Below are 23,273 nucleotides of genomic sequence, written 5' to 3'. Positions count from 1 at the left end.
CTGATGACAGGTTGGCAGAATAAAGGCTGTTCCCTGACTTGAGTTGGGAGCATGCACAGGTAGATCACAGAGAACGTGAGCAATTTTTAAATTCAGTATTTGGACTAGTTGGTCCTTTAGTGGCAGAGGCTGGTCAATTCAGTGAGTCGGAAGCAGGATCTCTAATCTAGAAACCTATCCTAGAGGTATACATCTCCTTGATGTTTTCTATCTGCTTACTGATATTTTTTAGTGAGCTAGACAGTGTCATTTGGGCAGAATCAGAAGAAGAAGGCAGTTATTGCCTGGAATGTCCTGTGTCTTTTGTGTGTCCCAGCCCATCTATGCCCCTCCATTATCCTTCTGAACTTAGCCAGTTTATGGAGGCCTCTATCTTTTTTTTCTTTTTTTAATGTTTACTTATTTTTGAGACAGAGAGAGAGAGAGAGAGAGAGAGAGACAGAATGGGGGAGGGGCAGAGAGACAGAGGGAGACACAGAATCCAAAGCAGGCTCCAGGTTCTGAGTTATCTGCACAGAGCCTGACGTGGGGTTCAAACTCACAAATCGCGAGATCATGACCTAAGCTGAAGTGGAATGCTCAACCAACTGAGCCACCCAGGTGCCCCTGGAGGCCTCCATCTTTAGCTGGACTCTAGAGGACACAAGTATGACCTGACCACTTTTGCCCTGAATATGCAATAATTAGGTCTATCAAAAACTATATTTTCTTTCACTTAACGGATATATTGGGGAAGATTTTCATTTTTTCCTTGAAGAATTTAACAAGAAAATTTCAATTTCTGTGGGTTTAAAACTACATACTTATACTAAAATAGTCAACATGGAATAAAAAATATTGTCTAATCTAATATGTACATTCCTGCCACAATGTTGTTTTCCTGAGGATCCCTTCAGTACATTTTTTATCACTGCTAATTTTGCTTACAATGCTCAGATTTTAAATATGGAATCTTTCAAGAAAATTTAAGCTCTGGATAGTATACCTCACAGAGGAGGGAGTAGGAAACAAAGACAAAAATAAAAATAAATTAAAATCCTTTGGTCGTCAGATGTTCCATTCAATTCTGCATTATTTATTGAGTGGCTTTAGTACGCACCATGAAATTATTTATTTAGTATTGTCTTTATCTTCTCTGTTATCCTGGACAAAAGGAAAATACAGGGGACCCACCTGGAAAGAGTTTTTTTGGTGTGCTTTCAGTCTATATATGGTGTCATTAAATTCTGTCATTTAAAACTAGCAGGATGCATTATAAACATTTTCAATGTACTCCCTAAATAAAATGGACTTTTTACAAGCTTGATTACACCAATTTTAGAAAAATTCAGTTGTGTTATTATTTTAAGAATATTTAAGACATATGGTTTCTTAGGATATACCTAAACAATAGGGATTAAATTATAATACTGACAAAGATGCCTAGTAACAAATAAAGGAGAAGTATAAAGAAGAGTATACAAACATTTAATATGTACCTATCTAAAAGAGCATTGCCACCAATCAGGGACAAACAAAGCAGAATAAATCTGCAACAAAAAACATTTGGCCCAATATCTCATTTTTAATTTTATTTAGAGAATGGGGGGAGGGGCAGAAGAAGAGGCAGAGTGAATTATCAAGCAGGCTCCATGCTTAGCATGGAGCCCAACACGGGGCTCCAAACCCACAACCCTGGGATCATGACCTCAGCTGAAATCAAGAGTTAGATGCTCAACTGACTGAGCCACCCAGGTGTCCCCTAGCATTTCATTTTAAAAGAAAACCTAAATATGTACCATCTTAAGTCTCATTTTAAAATTAGATGTTAGTGAGTAAAACTGAAGTTTCTGTGCAGAAATTATATGTAGTTAAAACTATTGGTAAGCAAGAAGGCCTAGAACTACACTGTTCAATAAAATACTACCAGCCAAATCTGGCTATTGAGCACTTGAAATATGGCTAATTCAAACTGCAATGTATTCTAAGTACAAAATATAGGCTGAATTTCAAGGACCAAGAAGAACAGAACATAAGATATCTCACTAATATTTGCTTCTATTGACTGCATGTTGCAATGATAATAATATAGACACACTGTGTTAAAACATATTGCTAAAATTAAGCTCATATGTTTCTTTTTACTTTTTCTCATACGGCTACTAGATTAAAATTACACATCTAGTTCACACTATCTTACTACTGAATAGCTCTGGTCTAGGAGGTGAAACATCTGATGACTCCCATTTTATTGAATAGCAAGAAATATTTCTATTCTACACATGAAAACATTTTTAAGATTTTGTAAAGGGTTCAAGTATATCTTCCTTCTCCTCATTAACATCTGGTTAAAAATAAACAAAAAGATGAATATTGATATAAAGGAAGCCAAGATATATTAAGTGAAAAAAATAGCATGCATAACAATGTTTGTGGTTGTGCCAATGTTAATACATACATATATAATATATACTTGTGATTATATATGTACATATTTATAGATATTCTCTTGTACATATAGAGAATGTTTCTGGAAGGACATGAGAAGGAGGCTGGGAGAGAGCTACCTTCTATTTTATATTCTTTCATACCTTTTGAACTTTGGACCATCATTATCTATTGAAAATATACTTAAAAACTATTTTAAAAACATATAAAAAGGAGTAAGAATAAAAAATGAGGAAAGCCTACATATTTATATGCAATCTTTTACTCTGTACTACATGGATTCATAAACTTTGCCTCTAAAGTGGATATTTTCTTATAATTGCCTTGATTTTTAAGTACCCATATATAAAAACAACCAAATACAGGAACTTCAAGATTTTATATACATACACACATATATATATATATGTATATATATATATATATATATATATATATATCTCACACATTGTCTGAATAAAACAAGAGAAGTGAAGACCCCACTTGAAAAGTTCCCAAATACAACTGTTATGCAGATTTTATTCTATTACCTACATTACATCACATCTGAAATACGCTATTTTTAATCTACACATCAGAAGAACTACATGTATAGATGATAAACCACAATAAAGCCAAATATTTTGAGACACCGTAGAAAATTTGGACTGATTATCAATTATCCACCAAACTGAGGGCCAACTATGTGCCACGAACAGTGCAAGATCTTGAAGAGTAAAAGATCAAGGAACAGGGTTCCTGCCAAAAACCTTATAGATTCATAGAGGAATCTGATTTAAGACACTGTGTCCATGCCACCTGTAGTGAGGCAGAGAGGAAGAGGAAGGCAATTCTATCTAGTGGATACAAGGGATCAGAAAAGTCTTCATAATTTGTGTAATTTATGTACCCAATGGTAAAACTGGTGTATAGGATACATACAGGTTAAACACTTTATAAGAGAAAATAAGAAAGGGGAAAAATCTTAAAATTCTAAGATATTTTTATACTAAACTCGTTATCTAGACAAAAATCAAAACATTCAGCTAAATTAGAGAATGCACAGGTATTTCTCTAACCAAACCAAATATAGAGCTATTGGGAAAAATAAGCTACATTGTTCAGTTTCAATTGGGTATTTTTAATTTTCAACTGGAATTTAATGAAGAGACACATCTCTCAGATGACATTCTTTTTTTTTCTTCCCCCAGATGGCATTCTTAACATTGCATATTCCAACTCAAGATCATTCATTCTATAGGAAAAGATTTCCTATAAAAATGGAATTGCTCCTTGAAAGAAATACTGAAAAGAAATGTGAGGGTGTCGGACATTTCCACTGTAAAATGAAGCATGACTAACCCAGAAAAATAAAAATACTCCTGCAACATACATGATACACTGAAATTTGGAAATCTGAACCAATTTCTAATTGCATATTACATCGGGGCAAGACAGAAACATGTATTTTTCGAGATGTGATTGGTAACTTTCTGAATTGATATTTTTGTTAAATATTTATTTTTGAGAGAGAGAGAGCGAGTGGGGGAAGGGCAGAGAGAGATGCAGAGAAGAGAATCCCAAGCAGGCTTTGCACTGTCAGTACAGAGCCTGATATGGGGCTCAGACTCACCAACTGTGACATCATGACCTGAACCGAGATCAAGAGTCAGACACTTAACCGACTGAGCCACCCAGGCGCCCCTGGATTGATATTTTTGATTTAACTTCTGTTTTGTCAGATTCAAAGTAAGGGCAACATGGACCAGCATCAGAAAACACCCAAGCTTTCATCTGTAAAGAAGAACTCTATAGAAGCTATGTTAAGAGAAAATACAAGCCCAAAAGATTACAAGCTTCTTTTTTTAAAAAATTTTTTAAATGTTTATTTATTTTTGAGAAAGAAAGAGAGAGACAGAGTGTGAGCAGGGGAGGGGCAGAGAGAGAGAGGGACACGGAATCCGAAGCAGGCTGCAGGCTCCCAGCTGTCAGCACAGAGCCCTACTCGGGGCTCAAACTCATGAACTGGAAGATCATGACCTGAGCTGAAGTTGGACGCTCAACCGACTGAGCCACCCAGGCGCCCCAAGGTTACAAGTTTCAACAGAATGCTGTTCACTCTGGCTATTTCAAGAATTAAATCCTGTTGGGGGCGGGAAGCATACTGATATGGGGAAAGGGAACCCACAAAAATGGAGAAGCCTCTAAGGGAAAAAATAAGCTTTAGGAAACAAAAAAAAAAACACCACTGAGGCTGTTTGTTAGTTCAGGAAGTCAGTTCAAATAGCATTCACTGAGCTCCTTCTACCTACAAAATGTGGGAGGATGAAGGAGACAGGCTGTTAAAGTAGGCTGTGGGTACACAGGACATACCAGCTGTCGGGTATGGTTGGACTTCTCTACATTCAGACACATGTCAACATTCACAGTGCTCCAGTTTTGACTTCCAGTCTCTACCACCTCTCATCTGCAAATTTCAGACACTGTATCTGCTTCTCTACCTTAGGTGTTGGCACATCCAATCCATTCTCCACCTTTTATCAGGGCAATCGTATATAATGAAAACCTGTTCTTATTCTTAAAACAGTCATCTCTGCCAATGGAATAAAGTCCACTCTCACTAACCTGGCCGTCTGTTTTCAAGTCCTTGCTTGTCTTTCCAGTGTCATTTCCCATCACTCCTCAGTCCTGCTGCAATTTCTAGTTCCCAACCTCGTGGCCTTTGTATTGGTCGACCTCCTTTCCTAGGAGGCTCTGCTCATCACCCACACCTGCATCCCTATCATCTGCCCATCAACATCTAGCCACCTTTCACGACTAGGGCTTGCATTTCTTTTGGGAGAATGTTCCTAAACACCCAAAACCCTCTGTTTATTCTGGGAAAACCTAATAACACCGTTACTTATTTGCCTACCTACCTCCCCTACAGACTAGGAGTTTCTTGAAGCACAGGGATGGTGTTTCCCTTACATAACATATTATGTCAAGAGCCAAGAAAAGTGCCTGACACATAACGGTGGCTCAATACATTTTGTTACATTCTGATGAATGAGTGAGTGAGCAAATGAGTTAAGAAATATGGTTTTGATACATGCTTAAGAGCATAAACTGCAATATAAAAGACAGACAAATAAACGTTTGAATGCAGTGAAATTTTCACTAATGAACATGTTCGTGTCTATTGTTGACTATACATCTGAAAGGGTGATTGCATATCTAAGGTTAACACATTTCTGTGAGCTGCTTTAAACACGGGTAAAATCTAAAACATCATACAAAATGTTCAGATTTCACAAGAATACCATTCTCTCACACAAGTTCAGTAATGGTGTCAGAGAGAGGGAGAGAAAGAGAGAAGTGTGGAGGGACAGAGGGAAGTGAAATGATATGGGAAAGCAAAACATCCAAAAGAGAAAGCTCCTAAACGGAAAATGCAGCACGAAGAGCAAACTGCTTAGGCTGTTACTTCAAGAAGAGAGTTCCAACTTGCTTTTGTAAGTGTGAAATTTCTTGTTTATCCTGTTGCAATACTGTGATTTATAAGAAAGATTTATTTGGTCTTTGTCCATAGTTCCAGGTTCACAGCTCTCAAAACAAAAAACAAAAACAAAAACAAACAAAAAAAAACAACCCTTGGAATTTCCTAAGTGTTGGGAGTGACAATGGTGTCCCCAGTTATGTTAATAAAGTGACTTTTGGACTCTGCCTAAGGATGGAGGCTGGTTACCAGGAGAATTAAGAGAACTTGCCATGTGATTGGAGGTTTGGAACTTTCAGTCCTACCAGGCCCAACCTCAGGGGAGGGGAGGGGGCTGGAGGCTGAATCAATCACCAATGGCCAATGATTTAATCAACTGTGCCTGTGTAATGATGCCTCCAAAAAACCCCAAAAGGACTGAACTGGTGAATGCCTGAGGAGATTTGGGGACAGCAGTGTGCTCTGGGAGAAAACATGGAACTCCCAGTTCCTTTGCCATACCTTGCTCTGTGCCTCTCTTCCATCTGGCTGTTCCTGACTTAGATCCTTTTACAATAAATTGGTAATCTAGTAAGTAACATATTTCTCTGAGTTCTGTGAGCTGCTCTAGCAAATTAATGAACCTGAGGAAGGGGTCATGGGAACTCTGATTCATAGCCAGTTGGTCGGAAATATAGGTAACAACTTAATTTATGATTGGTATCTGAAGCCAAAGTGGGAGTCATTGGAACCCCTAATCTATAGCCGGTTAGTTAGAAGCACAAGTAATAATCTGGCCTTTCAACTGGTGTCTGGAAGCAGGGAGCAGCAGTTTTGTGGGACCGTGGAATGCAGTGTTATTTCTGGATACACAGTGTCAGAATTCAGTTGAATCGTAGCACACACCCTGACGGTGTCTGAGATTTGTTGGTTGGTGTGGGGAAGCCTCCACACAGACACAGATACACACATTGCAACTGGGTTCAGGAACCTAATTTACCTGTGCAAATCATGCAGTCAAGTCTTTACTGAAATAGCAACTCTTACCTATACGTTACACGGATTTCTTTCACATATTCTGGTAGACTGATTGTACGTATTGATGAAATAGTAAGATGTTATTATTGTTATTATTATTATTGTATAAATAATATACAACCATTTATATTATAAATAATATAAAACAACTAATGATTTTATAAAGATGCGCCACCTGCTGCCTGATTGTAAACTCGTTGATGACAACAGAGTCCCTTTGGATTCAAATTCATCAAGGATAGTAGCCCTATGTGTGAGGACACTACATTTTGTATGCCATGATAAGGACAAAGTCATCAACAAGAAAGTCAACAAGCTAAGGACAGAAACTCTGGAATTTCAGGGGATGAGGCAGCAGACACAGCCGAAATCAGAAGCAAAGGCCAAAATTTCCTCCAAAAGGTTATATTAATGTTGAAAATTAACTAGTACAAAACAATCTATTAATTTTGAAAATCAGTGCCCCATCCTAGAGTTGATTCTCCAGAAACTGAGAAATTGTAGCTTGAAGATGGGTTTTCTCCCGACCATCTCAAAGAAATAAAATCTATTTGAAAATATACCTTATATATGGTAAATAATATTTTGTGTTTTGTGTTTTAGATTTTTAAATGAGATTTATATCTGTCATAATTCCTCAACAAAAGGCTTCAAAACAAACTAAACTCTTTGTATGTCTACTGAAATGATTTGATTAATTACTTCAGTGGTCCTCAATAGAAAACCCACTTATTAGAATAATAATAATCACCTACAACAACCTATTAAAAACATATTTCAGAAAGCTTATCAAAAAACATTCTAATAAGTTAACAGGGAATTGTCCTTTTAAAATGATGAACATATATTGTTACTAGCTAGTAAATTTTATAATTATCAGTAACTTACAGTAAACTCACGAATAAAAAAGACTAATAAAATCTATTATTTCCCATGGGTTTAAAATACTTCTTACAGAGAACATTGGACTGGATATATATGGTATATTTTCCCTTTCTCAGCTTACTGAACATATTTTATATAGTAAAACCATTATAAATAATACTTAATATGTCTTACCCAATGCAGTTCAGCCTAGGAAAAATAATATACAGTGTCAATAACCCTAATATATTTTTTGAAGCTGCAATTTGGTATAGGTAATTAGTCACTTTTTATAGTAATTGATTTAACCAAAACTTTTTAAAAAAATGTTGCTGGGTTGCTCTAAAAATTGATTAAGAACTAATCTGGTTGGGCCCGTGGTATAAAACTGAAAATTCCTTAGGCTATGATAACAGCTTTACTCCCTCCCCTCTTCCGTTATTTTAACTTCAAATAAATGGTTAAAAATGTAAGGTTTATCGATATATAGTAAGTTGTGATTAAAATGATTTTCTGGCCTAGTGATGATTCTGAATGCCACATTATTTACATCTCTAATCTTGTATAAAATAATAATTTCTAAGACCAACGGCATTTTCTGGTTATTTGAAACTCAAGCGTTTGAGAAAACATAATGCTACTCTCGTTCATGTAGGCTCACTAGCCTTAGAGTTGCAAGATGGGTACAGTGTGCAAAAAGAACTAGAAACATTCAGAATGTGTGGAAAAGGGAAAAATATTTTGTGAGACTCTTAGTACACTGATCTATCCTCTTTGACAGCAACATCAAAACGGAGCAAAAAACATAAAGATTTTCATCATTGTAACCCAGTGATCTCACTTGAGAAAAAAACGAAACCGATGAGAAGTTGAATGCATGAGGGTATTTCTAGCAGCACTGCGGAAAATAACAAAGAATGAAAAAACACCCCAGCGGTTAACAGGAGAAGTAGAGATTAAAGGAATAAAATCTGAAACAAAATTTATGATACAACCTTTAAAAATAAAAATAGTCGAGGTAGTAGCATAGAAAAGTTTACAATGTAATGTTAATGGTTTCGACAGTGTAATGACAATGATGTAAATACACATTAAAGTAAATAAGGATCAAATGATCATACACAAAATGAAAACAGTTATTGTTAATATTTATTAATTTTTAATCTTACTGATAGGTCACTTTTTAATTCAAATACAATAGGGTTCCTAATTAATCATAGGATTTCTTTCCTAAGTTCCAATAGATAGTGCTACTAAATCCACTTGGAACACTAAAACAACTTGAAGTGTTTTATTCAAGTTAGATATCCTGATGAATCACAATCGTTTTGGTGATTTACAGATACTTCAAGGTACCTTCCAAAGGGGTCTGAAATATTAGGAAATGAGCTATGAAAGTAAGAACACCTGGCAGAGTTGTAGGTTTTTGTTTGTTGTTTTTGTTTTGTTTTGTTTTGTTTTTTGGCATACATTTTGGCTGTTATGCTCTCCCAACTCGTTATCATCACCCATTTGCTCAAACATTCTTAGAATGTTGATTATGTGCTATAAATTTCCACACCACACCTTTTCATCCCAATCAGTAGGCTGATTCGTGAATCATATGAGGATATTATTACAGATCCAAAGGCAGCGGTTTCCAAAAAGGAATTAAGGTAAACATCAAGTAAATGAGGTAGGTGAGACAACTAAAGTGAATTAAAAAAAAAAAAATCTGTGGCAAACTCAAAGGCTATAGTAGGGTTCAGAAGATAACAAAAATGGGTGCAGCAGGCTGGGTATCAGTACTCGGGAGTAAGGGGGCTGTGGAAAAGTGCATAAAAGCAGCAGCCAGTACGAGGCTCTGACAGGTTATTGACACGCATGGACACTGACCTTGGGCTGTCAGATATTCAGAATCTTTCAAGGGAGGCCAGAAATATAGATGCTCGTGTTGACAGCTAACTTGAATTAGTTTTACTTTTTCATTCCCTGTGACAACTAACCATTATGCTGCCTTTGGGCTTATTTTGTTTCATGGACTTCCTGTATGACACCTTTGACCTATAATTAGCGTGCAGGGATTTCTCAGAGGGCTGAACTTTATTTGCCAGAAGTCACATAGGAAGCTCTTCATAGGAAAAATTTTTTATAAAGAAAAAGAAAAATGCAAAACAGTGAAGCTAAAAATAAAATGTGAGCATATTGGTAAGCATAAATCAATAAGGGCTTGCAAACTACAAGAATATTACATTAAGATGTAAATGTTCCAGAGGAGCAAAACCTTAGCGGATTTTACTTCTATTTTCTCTATAGTGATTGAAGAGACATTCTGAGTCACTACAAAAGGAGATTAGCCCCAAAGGCTTTTTATAAAGATAGCTCCCTTGACTGAAACTACCTTAAAAAATATCAGAACAAAATGACAAAATTTGATCAAGATGGAATCGCTATGAGCTACCACGCTGCAGATAGGACCCAGGGGGTGTGTGCCCTGCATTACGCCTGTTGCTAGGTTCCCTTGACCTATCCCATTCCTTCCAACTCTCATTTTCCATCATTGGCTGTTAAAAGGAAGTCCTTGGAGACTCCTAAGGAATGCTCGTCTGGCCGAGTCAAGGAGGAAACGGGACGCTAGGCATAAAGGCATTTTTATGTTAGCTGCAGGAATTTACCTGTGGTCCAAGTTGGACTCCGTGGATGGGTGGACATGAGTGGTTGGGAGGAAGGGGGAGTGGTCTACTCAGCTAATCATCTGCATCACATGCACCCAAGGAAAAAATGTTTACCTGGTGGAGCCACGGTTAACCTTTTTTCCTTGCTGAGCCGGTGCCCTTGGATGAATTCATTCATGGAAGGGGGGCCCTTCAGAAGAAATGATTCTGTGGAGGTGGGATCAGGGGGAACTCTTAATAAATTCTGTAGGTAGGTAGCCCCTGAAGTCCTGGGACGGCTCTGATCACAAAGGGAAGGTGAAAATTGTCTTGCAGGAGATCCAAGAAAATACATATAGGAAACAAAAAAGTTTTACTTTAATTACCTTTCAAAGCCTCACCAGTGACAACATTATTTACATTGGCATTTAATTTTTTTAAAACATGTAAGTCAAGATTTTTGCTTATTGCTTAGTTTCCATACCAGGATACAACCCTATTTGGAAACTGTACTGGATACTGGAAAAGAAATTTATTATCGTTAGTCAGTTTGAACCGCAAACAGAAAATATTTATATTATTTGATACTTTACTGAAAATTCCTAAAATACAAATTTTACCATTAACTGAAAATACAGGGTAAGTAATTCAACACCCAGGACTCTGTAAAAAGGTCACCAAATCAAGCCGCTAATAACCCTGCAAATGATTTCTTTGAGCAACATTCACATACGAAATGAAAAGGCACAACAACCTGCTTTTAAGGAAAAGACTACACACAATCAATTCCATTTACCTAAATATAGACATCTCCTTTGAGTCAGTTGTCAGATTTGGTAATGTGGACAAGCTTCCCTAAAAGAACATATTCATATCCTTGTCGCATTAAAGAGAAGCTGGTAACTAGCACCATTACCAGAGGTACAATGACTTTTAAACGTCACGTAAAACGCAGCTTCATTCTTAATATCCACCTTTTTTTGTCTATCAATTTTTAGGTTGGAGGTAAGGGAGAGGCAAATTTATGCATACAAAGAACAGCAAGAATGTTGACAGATACTCAAAAATTATATTATGGTTAATCAAGATGTGGGGCATGGGGGACAGAAAGGAACAAATAAACACGATTATCAAAAGGATTTGATTTGGAAGGGCCAAGCAAGGCCCATTTATACACCCACTCCCAGTTTTTCTCTTCCTTCCCTTCCTCCATCCTCCACAATAAGAGCACATTAATTTTTGCAGTTAACTAAAAATCTGGCCTCTGCACCATACTATGAAGATCGCTGCATGCATACCTTTTCCTCTGAGTGCCACTGCTGACCCGAATGTTGGGTGTCTGTGGGCCCTGACTATGCAGGAGGTAAGTGTCTATGGTGGGCACGGTGACTGATGCCTCCCCACTTACTTTAGGGCTGCCGATCTTGCTCTTTCCAAGTTTGCCTTTGCTGCGTCGGGACTGCTCATGGTCAAACTCTAAGTCCTCCAGCCGCTGGGTCAGGGCGAGTTTTTGCTGGATAGCCATTCGTAACAAAGTGTTTAGAGTCTTCTTCTCATCCTCTGCGGCTGCTAACTGTCTCTGCATCTCATCCAACTGTGTGACATACTCATCACATCTAGAACCCAAATAAAAAAGTGGTCAGGAGAAAATCTTGGGGACACTAAATGTGGAACTTGAGTTGAGAATTTCACTGGAATTTAGATTTAGAACACTGGTCTTCCCTGAGCAGAATGGAGGTAACCTATTACAGTGGAAAACTGGAGAAGGTTCAAGAACTGACGGTTCTTCCATACCATGGAGTGCATATGGGGACACTCTTAATGGATGACATCTTAAACCCCAGTGACAGAGTTATTATGGAGGCTGCTCCATGGTGGCAGAAGAGTGAACTGTAACATTTCAGGTAATGTTCACATCATCTTAGATGTGTTACAATAGCTTCTTCTACTGTGTAACATGATCTTCTTCAGAGGAATGTGACAGGTTTATCATAGACTAGGCTTGTAGCATGCAAAGGAATAATAGTGTTTATAAAGAAAACATTTCCTCCTTTATCTGTATTTATAGGTTTTACTTTGAGTCCCCATTGCAGCTGCACTGTTTTCAATATGGCAGATTTGCCTGAATTAGAAACCTGAATATTTTCAAAGATTTCTTAACCAGAAGATAAAGCCATAGATGTCAAAGAAAATCAAGATTTGCATAGGGTTTGATACAGATATAGCAGGCTGTCGGGAACATCTTTCTTCGGCTTTGATACTTGTGCTGTAGCCAAAAGATAAGCTCAGCGATCTTTTTTCCCCAACAAAAGTAAAATCTAAGCACACAAACATTTGGAAGGGAGGCTTGATCACACAATTTTCAGGTTTTTTTTCTGCGTTTACTTACCCACTAACATAATAACAACAAATACTCTTCATGCACCAGCTGAGAGTTAATGACTTGATGGAGATATCCAAAATGTGCCGTGCAAACTTTGAAATTAAGATAAGCCTTGCAGCATTTTAAAGAAAAAACAGACTCTAGGTGAAAGAACTTGAAATGCAGGTGGGTCCCATTTTTGTTAAACTTAAATGTCAAGAAGCATAGTAGGGATACCAAAAGAAATATTGTGTCTTAGTAAAATACGAGGTGGGTTTAACATCCTGGATTTATTTTAATTGGTCAGATAACAATACTTTTAAAAATACTATGGAGCAAGGCAGTTACTATACCTAAAAAAACAAAACAAAACAAAAAAACAAATTTCTGGTTATTTAAGCCAGATTAAGACTATAAATGTCCCATTAAAAATATTTTGATTTCTGTTTAAAAGAGGAAATATATATATTTTAATTCTGCATGTAATGCTGACTGATTTCTTTCATCAAAGAAGGGAGCACTGTGTACCATCCCCATTCTCTATCCTGCCCCCCACAGTGGCCAGAGGTGTATAAATATATCCACTCTATTTCTCAAACTCTCCCAGGATCAGACCCAGAGGTCAGCTCATTCAGGTCTTCTGCATCTCTGTGGTTCACCAAGCACTCAGCCCTCTAACGGCCATCACCAAGAGAGTCAATCACAAAGTATGAGCTTGAAACTTTTCTCTCCTCATATGCAAGAAAGCCGGACAGATTCCAGGGCTCCTATAAAACCCAGGGTTTGTTTTGTTTTGTTTTGTTTTTTACATTTATATCAGCTACATATAAGTTATCTACTAAATCTGCAAATAAACCCATAGTTATGCTTTATGAATTTTGTACCACGTGTGTATTATATAAGACACATGACTGCTTTTGTTTTGGTACTGAATTGTGACAGTAAAAAGGGGATGGCGACACTATTGGAAATCTCAAGATTTTGAAACCTTTGAATCCATACATGCTTAATCACTTCAAGTTTAAACACAAAGCACTTCATAATGAAACTGGTGGGGAGAGGTAGTCACTAATATTTGTCTAGTTAATTAGCATGGCAATGTGAAAAACTTGGTGACAAATACAATTACATTTTAGAAATTATAATTTAGGAGCGCCTGGATGGGTCAGTTGGTTGAGCGTCTGACTCTTGATTTCAGCTCAGGTCATGATCTCACAGTTCATGAGATGAAGACCCACGTTGAGCTCTGTGCTGACAGTGTGGTGCCTGCTTAAGATTGTCTCATTTTCTCTCTCTGTCTGTCTCTCTGTCTCTCTCTCTCTCCCTGCCCCACTTCCCCATTCATGCTGTCTCTCACAAAAAAAAATAATTTAATTCATAGTGTATTAAAGTCCAAATAATTAGCTGATATAATGAGTACTTATATTCATCATGAACATGTCTTTCTCATGCAATACTTACTAATGATAAGCACTTTTATGTCACAGAAATAAATTTCAGTGGTGATAATACAATATTTATCAATTTTAAGAAAAACATTTCCTTCCCATTATCGGAGGCTTTTTTTTGGGGGGGGGGTCCTAATTCTTTTTGGCACATAAGCTCTAGGAAAAAATATCTATTAATTTAAAAATACTTCTATGTAAACGAATTGCTTGATCCAGTGTGTCCAGTAGAGGGCTCTGGAAAACAGCACACAACATTTTGCCTTAGGTCAGAGTGGAATCTCAAGTATTTTCTTCACCCCTCACCCTCTTAGATGGCACACCAAGATGTGTGCATGTGAATGTGAATTTTTAAAGTCTTTCTCCCAAGCACCCCACCTCATCTTGGAAGAAAAAACTGTTACCTTGTTGCAAACATTGCTCTCAGGGATGAGAAAGTTGCTGCATCTTCTTTCAAAGCCTTCAGTTCATTTCTAAGCTTCGTCATAGTTTCAGTCACCATTGCTTTCTCATTTTCATATTTGTTCTTGAGATTAGCTAGAGCCACCTCAGCTGTCTGAAGCAAAAAAATCACAACGCTTAGGATTTTCGTATCAGGAAAACCTATCATACAGATTTTTCCATGCTGGGTCTAGGACTTTCTTTCATAAATGGAAAGTGAAATTGGTTTGGTTAATTTTATATAAGCATATATATGTACTTGGACGGACATAAGGCAGTTTTTCTTTAAAATCCATAACATGGTTAAATCGCCCTGGAAGCCAGCTGTGAACCAGAGTATCAGAAGCTAAGGAAACGATCGTAGTTCAGAAAATATTTTAATGCAGATTCCTGAGTCTGCAATTTTTCAGACAGAAAGGGAGCTAAAATTAAACTTTATCCAAGAAGGATTTTATCAAGGAGAAGGCAGTAAAGAAGCACAGCTTCCAAATGAAATACAACAGAATGCGGGGCGCCTGGGTGGCTCTGTCAGTAAAATGTCCGGCTTCAGCTCAGGTCGTGATCTCACGGATCGTGAGTTCGAGCCCCATGTTGGGCTCTGTGCTGACAACTTGGAGCCTGGAGGCTGCTTCAGATTCTGTGTCTCCCTCTCTCTCTGTTCCTCCCCCACTTGTGCTCTTTCAAAAATAAATAAATGTTAAAAAAAGTAAAAAAGAAAAAGAAATATAACAGAATGCAAATATTCTTACCCCTGTGCTCTAGGGGCCTAAAACATAGAATAAAAGACACAGGCCATTGCAGTTTATAGTATGAGTACACAATAAACTATAAATCCCTATTACATGTGTAAGGAAAAGTATTCACAAGGAACCGATTACTTCCTGCCTTTGCATACAACTTCAAAACAATAAATTATAGTCTAATTTAATTCTTCACAATTTCCATAAAAAGGAGAAATTCCAAAATGTTTGAATGAATTAAAATATCCCTTTGAACTTAGAATTTGGGCATTTCTGAATCTTTTGGAATTAACAGCGTTTCAAACTGAAAACTAGCTTGACACACCGTAAGAAGAAAGAAAGATGTTAACTGAATCAATGCATGAAATCAATGTGTATTCAGGGACTGCCTGTTTAATGCACAGCACATGGTATATATATATATTGAAGCCAAACAGAAAACATACCATTTAAAAAAATTTTTTAATGTTTTATTTATTTTTGAGGCAGAAAGTGACAGAGCATGAGCAAGGGAGAGGCAGAGAGATAGAGGAAGACACAGAATCTGAAGCAGGCTCCAGGCTCTGAGCTGTCAGCACAGAGCCTCATGCAGGGCTTGAACTCACAAACCGCGAGATCATGACCTGAGCCGAAGTCGGACGCTTAACCGAGTGAGACACCCAGGCACCCCGAAAACATACCATTTTAAACAAACTGTTAACCACAGCTTTTCAGAGTGTGTAAAAATACTCAATACTAATGAAAAAATCCACTACTAATGAAGAAAAATCCATTGCTAATGGGATGTTCCTGGTTTTTAACATTTCCTTTTGTGCTTAAAATGGACAGCTTGAACTTTCTTATGCAAAGTGCCAACTTCTATCGGGATACCTGGATTCTTTTTATAATTAAAACAATGTTAGGATAGAGTAACTTGTTAATGTCTTGATTCCAAAGTAGCTTCTTATAGGTTTTAATTGAATTTAAATTCAGATTAAAATGAGAATTTACTGATAAAATATTTTAGCGTATTCTGTAGCTATAACTCCATGGAATCTTCAGAAATACTACCGATTCAGAAAATTATCCAGAATGCAGAAATTGATCTGGGGAGAAAAATGGCAGTTTAATTTTTTTTTTTAATTTATACATATATTCATATAGAACCGTTAAGCTTAAGTTGTGAAAATGTAGGTGTAACAAATTGGTAAGCATATGAAGCCAAATGGTCAGTTATCCAAGGGGAGGAGAGAAGGGAATAACAGAAGAGCAAGATCTGAAATAGAAGCACAAACTCATTTATTATTTGTGAGAAATGCCCCCAAAGACTCAGTTCTGTTTGTAGACTTGTTGGTCCAGACTGCACAAAGCTTTTTCAGAAGTTAGAAACTCTAAGTATCTTCAGCCCATGAGTAGATTTGCTGATGTCTGCATTTTCTACATTCTCCATGCTCCCTAACTTAACTTTGTAAATGAAAAATCTTGCTTCCAGCCACAGACATCTTCACAACCATTCCCTGAATATATCATTCTATTCTTTGACTTTCTACCTACTATTCTTTCTGCTTGGAATTGTTTCTTCCTCTCCTGGAAGACAACTCCTTATCCTTTAACAACAAACTCAAGTAAAACTGCTTCCATGAAGTCTTTTTTTTTTCCTAACTCCTTTAGGAAACATCAATTGCTTCCTCGGCAATGTTTCCATAACTTCTATTACAGCATGTATAATATCAAACTGTAATGATCTGTTTCTTTCCCAACATTCTCACCAGTTTGCGAGTCCTATTCTGAAGGGCAGGGACCATGTATCAGTCTTCTTTGAATGTTTAGCATCTAGCACAGTTTAGTACACAGATGCTATTTCATAAACATTTGCATATTTCAGCAGAAGACACTGTGCATACAGAAAAACCTGAAGTCTATGAAAAAATTCATAGAGAATGCAGAATGTCTATTTTTAAAACAAGAAGATTCCCCCTTTTCCCTTTATGACAGAATTCTTACCTTAGTCTTAATAGTGAACATTCCACAATGTCTAAACATAATGGATGTCATCTGCAGACATCTGAAGTTATTTATGGCACATAAGCATCATAGCGATAGGGCCAACATCATTAAAATGTAAACTAAATGCATGGCTAGAAATGTGTTTTCATTTTATTTACTGAGACCATAAGGTTTGTGACGCTAGTGTAATGCAAATGGTACCACAAACCACTGAGAAAATAAAAATTCAGCCAGGAATGCTTTGTATTCCTGTATTGCACTGAATTCCCATGATACTGTTTATACCTCTCAATGACATGTCCTACTCTGCAAACAGTTAACAGGCATGTGTTCAACTCCTACTAGATTACTTGGTCACTTAATTGGCATCATTATCTACCACCTGCCTTGAACTATGTAATAAATGAATGCTCATTCACAAATTAGTCTTTCATGGCTTATCAACCATGCCTATCTATACTTCTGCATCACTTAAGCGTCTTGTCACTTATAGATCTAGATTTCTAGGTTGTTCATATTCAACCTTCAGGAAGAAGTCAGAGATGCTATTTGAGTGGCTTGAGCAAGAATGCCCAGGATATTAGGTCCTTGATAAAGGTTGTCTAAGCCTTATCTAATGTGGTTTTTAGTGATATGGTATTGGTTTTTTATGATTACTCTAAATAACTGGGTCTTTGGATTGTAGTAGTTTATGGTAGCAAATTATTTTTTTTTAAGTTTTTACTTACTTATTTTTGAGAGAGAGATAGAGCAGGGGAAAAGCAGAGAGAGAGGGACAGAGAGAGAATCCCAAGCAGGCTCTGCACTGACAGGGGCTCGAACTCAGAAACCATGAGATCATGACCTGAGCTGAAACCATGAGTCGGACACTTAACCAACTGAGCCACCCAGGCGCCCCACAAATTCTTTCATTCTGACCTCAAATTGGAGTCAGATCTCTCGCAAATTCTTTACTCATCCTAATCTCTTCTATTTCCTTGAAGTGATGGCACAAAAGAAGGTCCTAATTTGTCCTTAGATTTATATAAAACATGTTTACAGTGCAAAGAAATTACTGCTTGTGGGATAGACCTCCCAATTATATCAGGGGATTTATGGGAACTAAAGACAAAGACACTATAAAACTGTACTGTGGATGACACAATATTGGTGTGGCTTCCCTCATATGAGGGTAAAAGGAGAAGGAGCATTGCATCTGAAATTAACCCTCACCCCCCAACACCAGCACTGCCTACATTTGCAAGAAGGCATTTGATGCTTTCCCTTTATCAACACCCTTTATCAGCACCCTTCTCAAATGTATCTTTTAAGGTTTATGTTCCAGAGAAACTAAACAGAGGTTAAAAATATTTTCCCATCTATATTTCACAGCATTCTCACCCAGGTAAAGCTCAAGGGTGGAAAACAAATTCAGTCACAGAGAAGATCTAGGAATTAGTCAGGTAGGGTCATGTTGTAGCATTCCTGCTTATTCCGGAAGGACAAGATCTATGCTTAGGAAAAAGTTTCCACAGCTTAAGCTAGGTGATGAATTAACATCGCAACTGAACCGAAATTTCAGATACGTGGTCCCTGGCAGAGCTCAGAGACATTCTACATCTCTCTCTAGAGGGCTCCCCTCTGCTTGCTCTGGGGCTTGCCAGAGTGTCTCCCTGGTATATGCTGCCATGCCAGCCCATTCAACCCCCCTCCATCTCCTGTTTCCACACTCAGTGACTGCTGGACTCCAGCTAAGTACTGCCTGAATTGCCTTTCTACATCTGCAACTAGATCTTCCTCTTGGATCCTGCTTTAACTTCCTCACCTCGACCTCCCCTAGAGGGGCATAGCTACTCTCCTGTATCATCTACTCACTCACTGAAAAATAATTATTACATTCTGATCTGGCACTGAGACGTAGTTTGATTTATTACTCTGCTGACCAGGAATCTGAACTCTCACCCTGATGATAACGGACACTAAAACCATTAAAGAATTAACTAGTTAAGAAAGTGTTGGCTAGCATGTTGTCAGTAGAATGAGATCACCTGTTTGTTGGCTTTCAGTACTGCTCTCAGTGTGGCAATCTGCTCCCGTTTGGTGCTCAGCAGGGACTTGAGTTTGAGGATCTCTTCCATTAAGGCTTCCTTGTCTTTATCAATCATGGGGGCCAGCTCCCGTGCTGCTGCTCTTTGACGAGACAGTTGCAAGGACCGGTCCACAGCTTTCTGCAGATGTTTGATTTGGTCCCGGATTATGGCATTAAGGTTGTAGATATTCATTGGCTCTTTGCGGATGTCACTTGTATCCAATACTGGAGATGATGGTGGGGCAGTAATAACAGGAGAGATTGTGGGGGTCTTGGTTGGACTTGGTTCTTTGCTGGCCTCTGTGTTTTCTTTTGAAACTGGTTCAGATGAGGTCCTTGTTTCTACTGGGGATGACACACCCCGCCTGGCTAATCGTGGAGACAAAAGTCCCCTGGGATCATCAGGCCCTTTCAGGCTGCCACTACGAGTGACTCTGCTTTGCCTATAGTAGTCCAGCATGACCCTGTTGGGGGTTTCGTTATTACACAGACATACATGGTGGTAAAGCTGGGCTAGCTCCTCACTAAATGTCACCAGCTCATCCTGGGCTGTATTAAGGGTATTGTGATTTTCGTTGGCTATGCTGGTCATCTTTTGCAACTCCTTCTCCATGTGGGCCATCTTCTCTCCACTCTCCTTGGTGGTCTTTTCAAGACTTGTAACCTGCTCATCATACATTTGGATCTTACTCTCATACTTGGCTTTCTCATCAGTATAGTTTTCTACAGATTTATTATATTTCTCCTTTAAGGCCTTAATTTCAGCTTTCAAATCAATCACCTCAGTTACTGCCACCCTATACTTGCATTCAAGGATCTCTAAGCCATTGATGTCCACCTCATAGTCATGGGCCTCCTCTGCTGAGTCCCGGCCCTTCTCCCCATCCAGCTCAGCCTTGAGTTCTTTGCTGCTCTGTAGGCCTCTCATGGCATTAACGTGTTCTGTTAGCCGGTGCACCCGTTCGTGCTGCTCTGTCAGCGCCCCCTTGGTGTGTTCCAGCTGCGTCTGTGACTCCTGGAGATTGGCCAGAAGAATGGCCTTTTCCCGCTCTACCTGTGATGGCAAAAAAAAATGTGTCTGAATGATTTCAATGCAATGCCAATGACGCACTTGATCCATTCACAGTCAGGCATGTATACATTTAAAATAACTGTAGCAGAGCCAATGTCCCCATTATTGCAAATTAAATTGGAGTGTGTTTTCTTATTTCAGCAGTTCTGGTAAGTCAATCAGTCTAAAAGTACATCATTTTAAAAGAATTATGCTACGCATATTTACTCATCCAAATTCTCATGCATTATACAAATACACTCATGAAACCTGAATGTTATCCAAACAATCTTATTTTTATCTTAACATCTTGCAGACAACACAACATGACTTCAAGAGATGGTACTTAGCACTGTCTTTATTTTCAGAGCCTTGGAGAATATATGCTCCTTAGTTCATGTGGGATAAGTGACTGTCTCAAGGTGCCTATGAATCACCCTTTCCTTCTGAGAGCTCAATCAAAAATCAGATTTAACACCTAAGGCTTTAACTTACTAAATAATGCTGGGAACACTAACCATCCCCTTAAAATAAAAAAATAAGCATTTGATCTCCAAAACAGACATGCTCAAAATTTGATAGATTTTAATATAAAAACATAGAGTTTTAGGGCTAAAAGAACAATTTATAAACCATTTCAATTCCTTCAGTCCAAACAGGAATTTTAAAAATTAGCAATATATTTGATTAACATGACAGTTTTGTTATTACATAGGTAGTATTATTGTATATTAAAAAAATTCTAATCTCAATGTAAAATACTGTCTCATTAAACATAAGTTTATAAAAAGGCACCCAAGTGGCTCAATTGGTAAGCATCCAACTTGTGCTCAGGTCATGATCTCACAGTTCGTGAGTTCAAGCCCCACGTTGGGCTTTGTGCTGACAGCTTGGGGCCTGGAGCCTGCTTCGGATTCTGTGTCTCCCTCTCTTTCTGTCCCTCCCCTACTCGTGCTCTGTCTCTTTGTCTCCCTCTGTCTCAAAAATAAATAAACGTTAATTTTTTTTTAAAAAGCATAAGTTTATAAGCAATTATAATAGGAGAATTTTTTAAGTTTATTTATTTGTTTTGAGAGGGGTGGAGTGGCAGAGAACGTGGGAGAGAGAATCTGAAGCAGGCTCCATACTGTCAGCACAGCACAATGTGGGGTTCGAACTCCAGAAACCTGAGCTGAGACCAAGAGGCAGATGTTTAGCCAACTGAGCCACCCAAGCACCCCTATAATAGGAGAATTTTAAAAAGCATTTCCTGGGGGTGCCTCAGTGGCTCAGTCAATTAAGCATCTAACTCTTGCTTTCAGCTCAGGTCATGATCTCACAGTTTGTGGGTTCAAGCCGTACATCAGGCTCTGTGCTGAGCAGGGAGCCTGATTTTGATTCTCTCTCTCCCTCTGTCTCTGCCCCTCCCCCCCGCTCTCTTTCTCTCTCAAAACAAATAAATATTAAAAGTATATAGGGCACCTGGGTGGCTCAGTCGGTTGAGCATCTGACTTCAGCTCAGGTCATGATCTCATGGTTTGTGAGTTTGAGTCCCATGTTGGGCTCTGTGCTGACAGCTCAGAACCCGGAGCTTGCTTCAGATTCTGTGTCTCCCTCTCTCTCTATATCCCCCCCCCCCACGCGTCATGTCTCTCTGTGTCTCTCAAACATGAATAAACACTAAAAAATTAAAAAACAAAAAGTATATATATATTTAAATACATATTTGTGTTAAATATATATATTTAAAAGAACATTTTCTTCCCTCCATTCAGGTAATGATTATGAATTAAAAGTTTTTACGTGATTATGACATAAATGTGTTTTTAATAAGCAAATATTGATATTGTTAATATTTGATATTATACTAATATATAACATAATAATATAATACATAATATAATATATTCTATAAATACAGTATCAATATATTGATATTACTAATATATTGATATTATTATTTAAATATTTAAATATTATTTAAAGATAACAGCTTGAGGGGCGCCTGGGTGGCGCAGTCGGTTAAGCGTCTGACTTCAGCCAGGTCACGATCTCGCGGTCCGGGAGTTCGAGCCCCGCGTCGGGCTCTGGGCTGATGGCTCAGAGCCTGGAGCCTGTTTCCGATTCTGTGTCTCCCTCTCTCTCTGCCCCTCCCCCGTTCATGCTCTGTCTCTCTCTGTCCCAAAAATAAATAAACGTTGAAAAAAAAATTAAAAAAAAAAAAAGATAACAGCTTGATGTTGAATGTTTTTATAACTAAAGTAATTTATCAATTTGAACTTTAAAATTTTCCTGAATCATACATTACATCCCTCCAAACTTCTAAATTCCTAGGGGTTAAATAAAATTATTATTATAATAACATGATAATATCAATTATTAAACTATAATTAATATTATATCAGCATATTATTTTAGGAGATCCATAGCTATCTATAAATTTGTAATACAGTAGAGTAATATTTTTATGATTCTTTGTGATACTTGATATCCTTCATATTATTATCATATATAGAGAGTCTTCACTTAAGGTTCTAATATGTATTAATTTCAGCGACCATCGTTAGTTAAAACGCCAGTCCCCCAAAACACAGTTTGAATTTTGATGACTGGTACATTAACTGTGAACAATGTGTAAGGTATAAACTTTGCTGCTTCAATATACAAAATCATTACATAATAACATCATGACCAGTGAACAATTACATTACTTCTTCCAAAGCCTTTCAGTGATTGGTCACTGCATATCTGTTATTCAGTTCATTCACAGACAGCAAAGTGTAGTTGTGTTGTCTTCACCATC

The 23,273-nt window shown here is 37.7% G+C and overlaps 1 protein-coding gene across 7 annotated transcripts in view; it reads right to left on the bottom strand.

Annotated features, from left to right (window-relative positions):
* BICD1 (BICD cargo adaptor 1) overlaps positions 1-23,273 on the bottom strand; it is a 264,954-nt gene that overhangs the window by 25,235 nt on the left and 216,446 nt on the right. For 4 of the 7 annotated variants that reach the window (XM_023256909.2, XM_023256910.2, XM_023256911.2 and 1 more), the window contains exons 5-7: positions 19,400-20,494; positions 14,610-14,761; positions 11,807-12,014 (exon numbers count right to left, since the gene is read on the bottom strand). In XM_023256909.2, the coding sequence (XP_023112677.1) occupies positions 11,807-12,014; positions 14,610-14,761; positions 19,400-20,494 (1,455 nt within the window). Of the gene's footprint in view, positions 1-8,896; positions 10,728-11,696; positions 12,015-14,609; positions 14,762-19,399; positions 20,495-23,273 lie in introns of those variants that run through there. The other 3 variants (XM_023256907.2, XM_023256908.2, XM_023256912.2) reach the window with 2 other exon arrangements.

This window comes from Felis catus, chromosome B4 (assembly GCF_018350175.1).
Source record: "Felis catus isolate Fca126 chromosome B4, F.catus_Fca126_mat1.0, whole genome shotgun sequence".
Classification (NCBI taxonomy): Eukaryota; Metazoa; Chordata; class Mammalia; order Carnivora; family Felidae; genus Felis; species Felis catus.
Note: the sequence above shows the minus strand (reverse complement) of the source record. Positions and strands in the feature narration are given on the sequence as shown.